This window comes from Miniopterus natalensis, chromosome 8 (genome assembly GCF_054644295.1).
Source record: "Miniopterus natalensis isolate mMinNat1 chromosome 8, mMinNat1.hap1, whole genome shotgun sequence".
NCBI lineage: Eukaryota > Metazoa > Chordata > Mammalia > Chiroptera > Miniopteridae > Miniopterus > Miniopterus natalensis.
The window spans coordinates 29545929-29558387 of NC_142088.1; the positions used below are offsets into that span (position 1 = coordinate 29545929).

The following is a 12459-nucleotide window of genomic DNA, read 5'->3' on the forward strand; positions in this document are numbered from 1 at the left end:
AAAAGGTAAAAATATAAAAGTAGAAAGGTGGACCAGAGCACAGGAAGTTGGAAAGAAAAACAGTAGAAGTAATTAGGACACAATTCAAGTTATAATAAAAGGAGGCTTATTAATACTTTAACCATTTCAACTAAAACAGAGAGCATATTTTTAGAATGAGGAGGGCTGTGCTGACTCTCCCTTTGGAAGAGGCTCATGTTGAGCTTTTCAGAAAAACCACAGAGCCAAGCTCAGTATACAAGAGTCATCTGTGTTGAAACTGCAGGAGCCAGAAATGACACATACCAAGCAGATGACCAAAAAAACTAAGCAAAGGGGAACAGAGAAATTCATTCTTCTTTCTCCTAGAGAGGAAAAAGTATCAAACTACACCTCTCTTAACCTCCTCTTCCCTCCCTCTCCCAAGAAAGAGCATTAGACAGGGAATCAGAAAACCTAGATTCTAACCCTGGCTCTGCTACTACCTATATAATTTTAACCACCAAACTTAATTTTCCCGAATCTCGATTTCTTCACCTACATGTAATAGAGTCTCTTAATTGAGGCTGAACTTTAAAATTTGTGCAGGTTTTTTGTGTGATTTTGGTTTCAACAAGTAAATATTCATTTATCTTCAAACTGTTTCTCTGTTAAAAGAAAACAAAAAAACACCCAGAATTACGCAAATATGAAACAAGTCCCATTAACCTGATTTGGTAAGGGAAATGGCTGACTGTGTAGCTGTGGACTAGGTTTCTGTCTCCAAGTCCCCTGTGTTGACTGCATTTGTATATGTGTTTACTTGTATTTCAGTAGCAGGGAAAGAAAATGTTTTTCTTGGATGTATATAAGCAGGAGAGGGAACACAGAGAGAACTGTTGCCCCTGCTATTGTTGAGACAAGTTTTTGCTTTAAGGTGTAAAGAGGGGACGAAATTCTATTGTGAGAGACACTGGGTGCTAGCGGTGGGGTCTTGAAAGCCAGCCGACTGCAGAGAGGGGCGTCATCTCACCTTCCAAGGCTCTGTTGGGTAAAGGCAGAATCCTGGACTTTGCTTGGCAGTCCTTAGTGGTGGGAGCAGGCTCCTTAAGGAAGCGTTATTGCAGTGGACATTGGCAAGAGGGGACCCAAATAGGACAGGAAGGACTTGGTTTTTCTCTATATGTGAGGCACCCCTTCAGTGACTCTCAGAAATAACAGGGAGAAGCTTTTCAAGCTAGTGGGAGTGGTGTACGAAGTACAGCTATCATGCAAGAACTGTATTGGGAACGTTCGAGGTGAACGTCGTGATAGTCTCAGCAGCGCTACTCAATATACACTGGCTGACTGGCTGTGCAGCGCTGCCTGGAGAGATCTCTTCAAGAGTACTCCAAGAAAGTCTACACCACAGATCCAGGCTGACTACAGACAGCAGACTCTTACACAGGATGCCAGCTTGGCAGGGTGAGGCCAGGGTGGACCTAGTGTATTCCCCTAGGCTGATACTGCATGGAGGGGCGTGCTGGACCCAGGAAAGATCGCCTCCGTGGGTGTATAGAACAGGGATTCAGAACAGGGATGTTGGCGGCTGTCCTTGTAGCCCTCTCTCTGAAGCCACACAACCAAGTTTCTCCCTATATGACTCTAGTCCACTCTGAGTTGCTTTTCCTCCACCAGAGCCCAGGGCGAGTGGCTGCAAACAAGATTTTGTGTGTTGGCGCTTTAAGAGGGAGCCTAGGTTTCTAGCAGACTCCTCTCTCTCCCTGGTAGATGGGATCCATACTGATTTTCACAGCCAGATTTTACGCAGGCTCTTTTTCCAGGCTCTGGTGTTCTGGGCTGGGGAGCCCAGCGTGGAGTTGAGACCCCTTGCCTCTATGTGGTGACCTTTGCAGCTGAGATATCCTTCCAGATTCACAACTGCTGCACGTGGATGCAGTGCCAGCCCTTTTAGCATCTCTGCCCTTCCTATCAGTCTTAATGTGGCTTCTTCTGCAAATCCTTGGTTATAAGACTTTTATTCATCTAGTCTTCAGTTGGTTATTCAGGTTAATTGCTCTATAATTTAGTTGTAATTCCTCTTTGATCCTGGGATGAGGTGAATGTAAATTCTACCTACTCCGCTGCCATCTTAGATCCCATTATAACTTCTGTTTCTTTTCTTACTTCTCCCATTATAACATAAGCTCTGATCAATGTGGGTACAACTCATCTATATATTTTACTTTTAAATAACTTGTTTTAAAATTTATTTTCCATATAATTTTCTTGTCAATCATGTACTTTGAGCCTTCTACACATAGATCTTTTTTTTTTTTTTTTAATTGATTTCAGAGAGAAGGGAGAGGGAGAGAGAGATAGAAACATCAATGAGAGAGTCATTGATCGGCTGCCTCCTGCACGGCCTCTGCTGGGGATCAAGCCCACAACCCAGGCATGTGCCCTGACCAGGAAATGAACCTCAATCTCCTGGATCATAGGTCAATGCTCAACCACTGAGCCATGCTGGCCAGGCTACACATATATCTTATCTAAAAGAAAAAAAAAAGGACTTTTCTCCCCAATGCAACTCTTTATAGCCAGTGAAACTGATTTATTTACCATAAGCTGGAAATGCATTTTGCTGTGATGCTATGTAGTTCTTATTCTGACCCATATCTTTAAATTATTTAATCATTGGATTATGAAAAATTAGTGAAGTTAATAGAAAATGACTTTTTAAAAATTGTGTCAAGCAAGCATTTTTTAAAACATTATTTTAGTGTTACCATGGCATTTGAAGCATTCCATTCTCATTTTTCTTTACTTACTGACTCTTTAAAAATGATCTTTTGAATGAGACCAAATGTGACTCCAACTGTAGTTAGATGAAATTCTGATTTATGTTACCCTCAAAAGAAATAGGTTTTTTGGTGTTTTTTTCAGGGATGCTGTCACAATATTAGAAAGATCAATGTCAAACCACCAAACTATTTTTCACTAAGCCACCATCTGAAGAAAGCCTTTACTTTTAGAAAAATTTTGAATCCTTTTAGTTTGAATTTATGACTCATGGTGAAACAGTTAACTGTAACTAATTTGAGGATGTTGAGGGGGAAAGTTCATGTCTGCCTTTCCTATTCATATGATGTATTCCTGAATGGAGATATGGTAACTGGAGGTCCAATGTTACTCAACCCCTTTGACAGTGTGGCTGATGGGGGAATGTTGTACCTCCATAGAGAAGGTTCTTACTGGCTCTAAAAGGGTTGGCTAATAGTCGTCACCTCAGTTGTTCCACACATTTGGAAATGTGGGGGAGGCATGTTAGTTGTCACATAGACTTGGCAGGTATGATGGGGTGGGGGTGGGGGTGCTATTAGAATTTAGTTGGTTGAGACCAGGGATGCTAAAATTCCTCCCATGTATAATACCATTCTATAAAACAAACAATTATCCTGCCCCAAATGCCACTCACACCCCTTTTTTGAGAAATATATTTTCCTCCAATAGAAATTGTAGAAAATGAGCTTGGCTTGGCTTATTGAAACAGGATCTGAGAAAGGCATGGATGAAACCACCAGCCCCTCATGGGCTTTGGCAAAGATGTTATTAGGAACTCTTTCAGGCAATGCAGTGACTTAGCCCATTTCTTTTCTCCCCAGATCTCCAGACAGAAAAACAATGTTGGCAGCACTTCAAATGATTTATTTAAGGGACACCAAATGTGGACCCATCATGCATGTGGAAACCTCCACCATTATGCATTAAGACACCCTCTAAAAAGACAATAATATGTAAATATGTTGCTTGAAAGAATAAAACTAGAATGTACCTTAACATGGATTAGTTTCCCAGATTAGCTAGTTGTCACTTTGGCAACTCTCCCTAAGAAAATAGAGTATAAGCAAGTAATTTTAATATGGGCTTAATAAAAGAAGAAATTGGAATGGGGAGAATTTCCATAGGTGATCCATAAAGAACTCTGACAGACCAGGAAAGGCTAACGGGTCCCTCAAAGACAAAACAGGAGAAGGCAGCCCAGCCAAGCATCGCTCAGTGGTTGAGCATCAACCTAGGATCCAGGCGATGGCGGTTCAATTCCCGGTCAGGGCACATGCCCGGGTTGCAGGCTCCATCCCCAGTGGGGGGCCTGCAGGAGGCAGCTGATCAATGACTCTCTCATCATTGATGTTTCTCTCTCTGTAGCAACAAGGGGCTGCGTCTTAAGTGGCCACAGAATTTGAAGGTCACATGCGCATTCACCACGCACACCTGAGACGGAGTTGAGGCAACAAAACACTGTTTATTGGAGCATTAAGTAAAACAGAGTAAAGTAAAGTAAGACAAAGGAGTAAAGCAAGTCCTCACAACCCCAAGAGTGTTTCCAAGATGCATGGGGACTGAGGCAGCGCCTTGGCTTCAGGGGTGCCCTGCAAGCATCCCTGTCGGAGAGTTCTGACTAGGGCCCCTGGGAAGCTATTCTTATGGGATCTCTTATAAGTGCTTGATTTATGGAGTTTTGACAGCTCTTTGCTGTATATGAGGTTTCTATAGCAACGGAGCAGCCTACGTGTGGTTACCAAAACCACAGAGGGGGGCACCTTTACGTGATCCTATGCATGCATTCCACTGGTGGGTCAGCTATGGGTCAACCAGGAGGGCTGACGAGGCCATTCCGAGCTAACTGCTGCTGACAAAGGACTCAATGCCCGGGTGGCGCCCTGGCAGAACGTTCCTAGAACACAAAAAGTGGAAGGCACAAAGGGACACCTACTTCCTATTGTCTTTACTTAACACTCTCTCCCTCTTCCTTCCTCTCTTTGAAATCAATAAAGATATATTTTAAAAAACAGCAACAGGAGAAGGCAGCTGTACAATTTTGCCCATATTCTACCCATTTTGCTGCTGCTATAGGCTTTACTAAAAGTAATATTTTAATACCAAAATAACCTATCCCTTTTAAGGCAGAAATAGTATTTTCTCTGCTTAATTCCACAATGCTTTGCACAATGAATTGCACACTTAATGAATTTTGACACTTATGGAATCAAAAGTAGTATGTCTTAGGTATGCCAAAAAGCTATAAAATTTTAGGTTCAAAAAAATGTACATGCACACAATGTTTTGTGTTTTAGGTTCACAGTACAATTTGAACGTGAATGCGCAGCTGTTTTCTTTTAGCATGAAGAATGCTTCCAGATGTTTTAGAGGAAAATGAAACTGGATAAAAGTGAAGTGGACTTTAAACTCCACATCAGCACTCTATTTTGAAAAGATTAGACCACTTTCTTTTATTTTTTGTAGAGACACAGACTCTAAGATTTGAAACAATGTAAATGAAAATAATATTGTTCAAATAATAAATGACCATGTTCTACACTGGAACTTGGTGATTTTCTCAAGTAATATGATAATAGTAATAATAAGATGATTCTTAAAGTATGATAACAATACAAAAGTAAATAAGACATTAGTATTTTGTTTTACTTAACACATTATCTCATATATTCTTAAAGTATACTCTTAAAGTAGATGTGAAGGACTTAAGCACCATGTTTAAAAATATATTGTTACATGTTATTGTAAGCACAGGATATATATACCTGAAAGTTTGAAAAGATACTCTTCAATTCTGTACATGTGAGAAAATTGTTAAGACCCTTGATTGAGCACAGAGTATCAGCACCACCAATTGTCACTCTCCTTAATATTTTTAGTTTTACACACCTTTGGATTCAGAGGCACAGATAGCCTGTGCAGTGTCCTTCTGTGAATTAGAAAAATGTACCTGTTTTTAGGGGTAAAGTCCCTCCTCCCTCCTTCCTCAGGACCTGAGGTTTGACAAGTGAAATTGGGTCTGAATTTCAGTTCCCCTGGCTGCTCCATCAAATGTCTGAATAATGCTCAGATTAAAAAAAACTGTCTGTGGCAGCCCTATTCACATTTCATTATCAAAGACTTTTCACCTCTAAGGTCCATCTGCATTCTGTTAATCTTTATATTTTCCTATACTCTTTAACCCCTCAGCATTCTTTTTCTGCCCTCCTTTTATTACTTCCTGCACTCACTTCCACCCTATCCTGCTTTCTTTAGGGGGAGATTTCCTTAGAACAAGAGGAGACTGATGGCACTTCATGCAGGAACCATGGTATTTCATCTCTGGATTCCTAGCACCTAACATGTATGGGAACTCTGCTCATATTTGATGAATAAATGAATGCATTTTAGAATTGCATGAGATTATCTCACTAGTTACACAATCCTAGTCCACATCATTTGATTAGTGGCAAATCCCTCAGCTTTTGTTTATCAAGGAATGTCTTAATTCCTTCTTCACTTTTGAAGACAGTTTTACCAGCTATAGGACTCTTGGTTGACAGGTAACCTCCAAAATTTCTGATGAGAAATCTGGTAATCTGATTGAGGATCCCTTATATGTAATGAGTCACTTCTCTCTTCTGCTTTTAAGATTCTTTGGCTTTTTTTTTTTAATACTCACCTGAGGATATTTTTTGCATTACTTTTCAGAGAGAGTGGAAGGGAGAGAGGGAAAGAGAGAGACAGAGAGAGAAACATTGATATGAGAGAGACACATTCATTGGCTGCCTCCCACACCCCCCCCCAACTGGGGCCAGGGATGTAGCCTGCAACTGAGGTATGTGCCCTTGGCTGGAATGGAACCCGGGACCCTTCAGTCTACAGGCCAATGCTCTAACCACTGAGCCAAACTGGCCAGGGCATGTCTTTGGCTTTTTACAGTTTGATTATATTGTGTCTCTTTGAGTTCATCCTACTGTACTTGGGTTTCTTTGAGCTTCTTGGATGTTTATGTTCATGTCTTTCATCAAATGTGGGAAGTTTTCAGCCATTATTTTTTAAAATATTCTGTCTGCCCCTTTCTCTTTCTCTTCTCCTTCTGGAACTCCCGCTATCTGTATGTTGGTGTGCTTGGTGCTATCCCACAGATTCATTATACTTTGTTCACTTTTTTCAATCGTTTTCTTTATGTTCCTTAGGCTTGATAATTTCCATTGTCCTATCTGAAAGTTTGCTGATTCTTTCTTCTGCCTACTCTAGTCTGCCTTTTAATCTCTCTAGTGAATTTTTCTTTTTAGTTATTTCACATTTAAGCTCCAGAATTTCTTTTTGGGTTTTTTTTAGGTTTTCTATCTCTTAATTGATATTTTCATTTTTTCATACATCATTTTCTTGACTTTTTCTAGGTCTTCCTTCAGTTCTTTGAGCATCTTTAAGACAGCTGTTTTAATGTCTTTGTGAAGTAGATTTATCATCTGGACAGTTACTGTTGATTTGGTTTTGCTTTGAATGGGCCATATTTTCCTGTTTCTTTGTATGCCTTGTAATTTTTTTGTTGAAAATTGGACATTCAAATCTAATAATTTGCTAACCCTGTAAATAATATTCTCCCCCTTCCCTAGGGTTTGCTGCTTTTGTTTTTGGATTTGGTTTTTTTTGGTTGTTGTAGGCTGTCTCTGTACTGAGAATCAGGCTGAGGTATAAGCTTAAGGTCTTCTCAGGTCTTTTCTGAGCCTATGCCTTTGCCTGGGTATGTGCAGTGACTTTCTAATTTCCCTTGTATATGTGGTTGCTTTTGATGTCCTTTAATGTATGGCTTCCAAAGGGGAAAAAGAAAAATTAAGGGTAAAAGAAAAGGTGCCAGCTCTTTAAATCCCTGGAAGTCCCTTCAGCCTGAGGGGCAGGGGCTCACAACAATGAGGGTAGGTGTACAACAATGGCAGTTGCCTCTTTGTCTGCGCCTCTGAGGTCATAAATAACAATCAGCAATCAAAGAACAGATTCTCAATGTCTGGAGGACATTGTTCTTTTTTCCCCCCACCCTGGCCTTGGCAAGCTGCATGCAAGCTGCTCCAGGAACATGTGCATAGCTGCCTGCTACGGGTCTTGAAGATGGGGGAATGGATAATTGCTACTGTTCTAAGAGCTGAAATTGTGAAAAATAATCACAATTTACCCTTCAAGCGTTCTCCTGGAAGTTGCAAGCCTTTAATAGACTCCACAGTTCCAAATAGTTATATCAGGCAGATTTGAGTGCAATTGTTGTCTAGGTGGGGAGACGGATTCCTGGTGCTTCCTACTCTGCCATCTTCCCCAGTAACTCTTGCATAAAAGTCTCTTTCACTATGAGGATCTTGTTCATCTGCATCCTAATTACTAAACTTTTGGGATAAGGAAAACAGGCATCTTAGGTCAGTTTTCCTCCAAAGCATTTTTCAAATCGCAATACACTGTATTATAGAATGTTCTATACTTTGTTTTCATTGTATTATTTTATTTTATTTTTAATAATAACATGGGGAAATAGGAAGGGCAAATAGTATTATCCCCATCTTATAGTCAGGATACAAGAGTAGTAGTGGATACTCAATGAGTGATAGAGTAATACTCAAATCAAGCCTTTCTCACTCAGGTCTCCGTCTGCCACCCCAAAGTACCTCTGTAGAGCAAAAGTAATTTTTCTATGAAACCAGAAAGTTTGGCCCTAAACAGTGAAGACATTCTAGGAGTCTGGAAAGAGAAATATCACTGCCAAAGCCATTCTTGAGCAAGTCCATCACTTGTTCTCTCTGCCTGTTCTGATTGTGAGTAAACTCACATGCTTGAGAGAGAATGAAATAGGTAAGAAATTGGGAGACTGCATCTAAGCAAGTTTCTTATGGCAGCTGTACAATACTTGCTTTTACCTGCAACTAAGAGAATGACCAGATGCCAAATTGGTTTGAAGTAACAAAATGTATAGCCTTTCTAGGAGGGTCCTGATTTTTTTAGGGTGTGGATTTAGAATGACTATCCAAATTTCTGTTTTAGTAAGAAATTAAGAACAGAGTTAGAATAAGCTAACTTAAAGTGGTTAAACATTAGTGATAAAATATATACAATTATACCTAAAATTTGGTCATTTTAAAATGTGTTGATCCCTGCATTAATGTTTAATTATTATATTCCTGATAATGCAATGTCATTTTTTAAAAACAAAGTTAAAATTGCACTTAAAGAAACCTAGACATTTAATGAATATAATCTTTCTTATAACCATACTTCCTGCCCTAGCTTAATTATTTAGATGAGGAGTTCACAAACTCAAATGCCACAGAGGTCAGGTAGGTAACCTATAGCAGGCTGGGTGTAAACACATGTGCATATATTATATAAATGATGGAGAGCTGGAAATAGGCTAGCTATCCAAATGGGGCAGTTCGACTCTGCCACAGCTCATTGTAACCATGAAGAAACACAGAGCCAATAATTGCTAGATCGTCTGATTTTTTTCAAGAAAAACTGAAAAATCTGTATTTTTATGTGAACACTCCTTATTATTAAATATTGACTTAAATTTAAAATGAACAAGCCAACAAACCATTTGAATCAAGCAAAATATGCCTGCTGGCCACCAATTTATTATCTCTGGTTCTGACCATGTGATAAGATATTTATTGCCCCCTGGTGGTAGTTTTCCTCAATTCTAGCTTTAATTTTAGAGGAATGAGGTGACAGCAAGTTTCAGTGTTTGGCTCATTTGTGCGAGAGGCATGGTCCTGCTGGGTGGGCGAATTTCCCACTTCCAATATTCATGCCAATGCTTCCTTATATTGGCACAAACTGCCAAAGTAAAAATCAGCACTGAAATGAGGGTTAGTGATTCAAATACTGAAAATAAATATTCACTAACACAGATAATTGTATGATAATCAATACAATACGGAGTTACTTTTTAAACATATATTATCAAGTATTCAGGATGCATGCTGGGCACAGCTAAAGCAAGTAATGACAAAAACATTGGGCCCTCATGGCTGCAGGATTGAGCATCTGGACCATGACTCACTGAGGCAGTTGGCCAATTCCCCAACTGGTGCTAAAAACGACTGAAATAGAGTTTTCCCATCTGTAAAATATTGGGATAACAATACTACCTGTCTCATAGGGCTATAAAAACTCAATGTTCTCAACACACTTTAGAGGGGAAATTTCTTATTGATGAATGCCCAACCTCCTGCCACACTCTCTGTCAGCAGGGCAGGCAGGAAAGACTGGCTTATCTTTGTGCACACCCTCTGCCCAGACTGGGTGTGGCTCTTCTGGGACTTCCTCATTCTTTCTTTTACAGTTGGTTTCTTTTTACCTGATGTTCCCACATAAAAATGTTTAGAGCAGAAAATGGGAGCATAGAATGTGATTTGGGCTGGTTTCCACTTCTACCTCAAGGTCAGCCATGTATTTAGAGGACATGGAATACGTGTCTACTTGAAAGGAGCTCAAATACTGATTTGTGATGGAAAATTACAGGAGTCTGTCAGAAAAGAATTATTATAACGTATTACCTTTCACAAGGGAGTTAAAAGTGCCTTCATATAGACTTTGCTTGCTTTTCTTTTCAAATTGAGAGATGAAGCAGTAGACAAGTTCCTAAGGTTAAAAACAATTTTAAAATCATGAATTACTGGGCCCAAGAGTTTTTAAAGAAACAAACAAGAAATTCCTCTAATTAAAAAAATCTTATAGACATTCACTTTTATATTTTTTATTATTAAATGTGAGAATGTATTGAAGAAAAACAAGGCACTGCTAAAAATTAAAATCTACCCACTTCTGTTATGAGAGCTATTACCATGAATACATTAAAACAAAAAAGTGTTTTACTCCAAATACAAGATACAGTATAGCATATTAATACCAAGTACGAAGTGAGAGTATGAAAGTGTGAATGATTTTGTAAATAAATATTACAGCACATATATTCAAAGGATTCAGCAGAAAAAAGTTGTGTACTTGATCCAGGGCTAAGATCTGTAGATTCTTCCTCTTCACTTATCTTCACATCCTGTTTTCTTTGAAAATTACTCACATTGGGTTTTAGTCATGCTTCATATTGAAGTCATTTAAGTGATGATTAGGTTTTGTGTCTTCATTACATAAAAGTCATAATATTTTGAAGGTGACCTTCATGGGCCAGGAAGCAGGGTTAAATAAGAAGTTATGCAGGGATGGAAATCAGATGGAATCTGAGACAATCTAAAAGCAATCAATCAAAGCACTTAAAAAGATACATAAATATTTATATAGCCATAGAGATGTCATGAAATCTTTTTTTGTGACGAAATGTTTTCTCTCTCTAAAATAATACTGTAAGCAATAGAGCAGGGAAATGATTTTTCAAATAATTGTGGTATTTTAATAATACAAAAGGGGAAATGAGAAAAATATTTGATCTTATGCAGAAACTCCAAAGTCCTGATGAAGAAATATGGAACAGAGTAGAGCAAGTTAAACTATTAGAGAGAACAGATGGAACGCTCCTCCCGAGATAATCCTGAGCAGAATCCTCAGTACCTTCCTGGAAATTTTTGAATCCATTTATCTTCTCTTTTTTTTTTTGGAAAAGGGTAGTATTTATGAAATGACTTTGTATGAGACTGGCTACAGTTCAACTTCTGCAGAAACAAGCTGCTTATCTAATTCCTGTCTGAAGGACATTTATTTTTATTAGTGGAAATTGTACCAGCTATTCAATGCCTCATTTTTTCAATGGGGAAAAAAAATCTTGAGAGTCTCCTGAAGACTTTTAATTGTACCTCAAGTGATCCTTATTTTGTGTACAACTTTGTACTGTTCTGAAGCTCATCCTTTCAGGGGGTCATGGCTGATAGATACCCTGGAGATCATTACCCCGAGAATGGTGTTTGGATTATTTATCCTGAAAGCATCTTCTAGCTTATCCTTGAACACTCATCTGCCTTTTCTCTGCCCACTCATCCAGCCTGGTGCCATCTTTCTGCAGTTTATCCTGCACTTGGCATTTTACTAACTGAAAGTTTTGTGTCATATGCCACTTTGGATATTTCACACACATACTCATCTCTGAATCACTTACCAAACTATTTCATAAGAATGCGTTAGAGTCAATCCCTGGTGTACTCTGCTGTTTAAATCTCTTTATTCAGGTGGAACGGAATGTTAAAGTGGAAGTTTCAGCTGAGATCCTAAAGTATCAGATACCTAGGTGAATTGTGAATTTATGAATTTTAGAGTTATAACCTTCTTAGAGCCCTTACCTATATCAAGGGCATAAAGGTTAGTCCTATTGGGCATTTGCAAAGTGTTTTGATTTTTTTTTTTTTAACAAGAGTTGTGAAGTATAACCTCCCATTTTAATCTCAAGTCAAAAGTGAATCTTAAAGTGAACTCTTATTATTTAAGGGCAAGAAGAAAAGCCAAGTTTCTACAGAGGAGCAGGGGAAGGACGAGACCCACTGAATAAATGTAAGTGGACAATGAAAAAGAAAAGGTAAAGTTGTTTTTCTGAGTACATTCCATAAGTTAGTGCATGTTCGGTGCACTGATTAGACATGCACGCGCCCATTTACCTTCATTCTTTGTTTAGTGCTTTTAGTGCTTTTCTTTCACAAAATATTTTCCATGATGATTTTTGTTTTAATAGGAGTTTTTAGTCTAGAATCTTATTAAAGACTTCTAAAAACA

General features: G+C 38.8%; 1 protein-coding gene across 4 annotated transcripts in view; it reads left to right on the forward strand.

The window, feature by feature from the left end:
* The window catches only part of LOC107540166 (anionic trypsin-2-like), a 97011-nt gene that overhangs the window by 13182 nt on the left and 71370 nt on the right, over positions 1 to 12459 (forward strand). For 3 of the 4 annotated variants that reach the window (XM_016216971.2, XM_087819698.1, XM_016216898.2), the window contains one exon: positions 12178 to 12240. The exons of the other annotated variant lie outside the window; for it this stretch is intronic. In XM_016216971.2, the coding sequence (XP_016072457.2) occupies positions 12178 to 12240 (63 nt within the window). The remainder of the gene's footprint in view (positions 1 to 12177; positions 12241 to 12459) is intronic. 4 annotated transcript variants of the gene reach the window in all.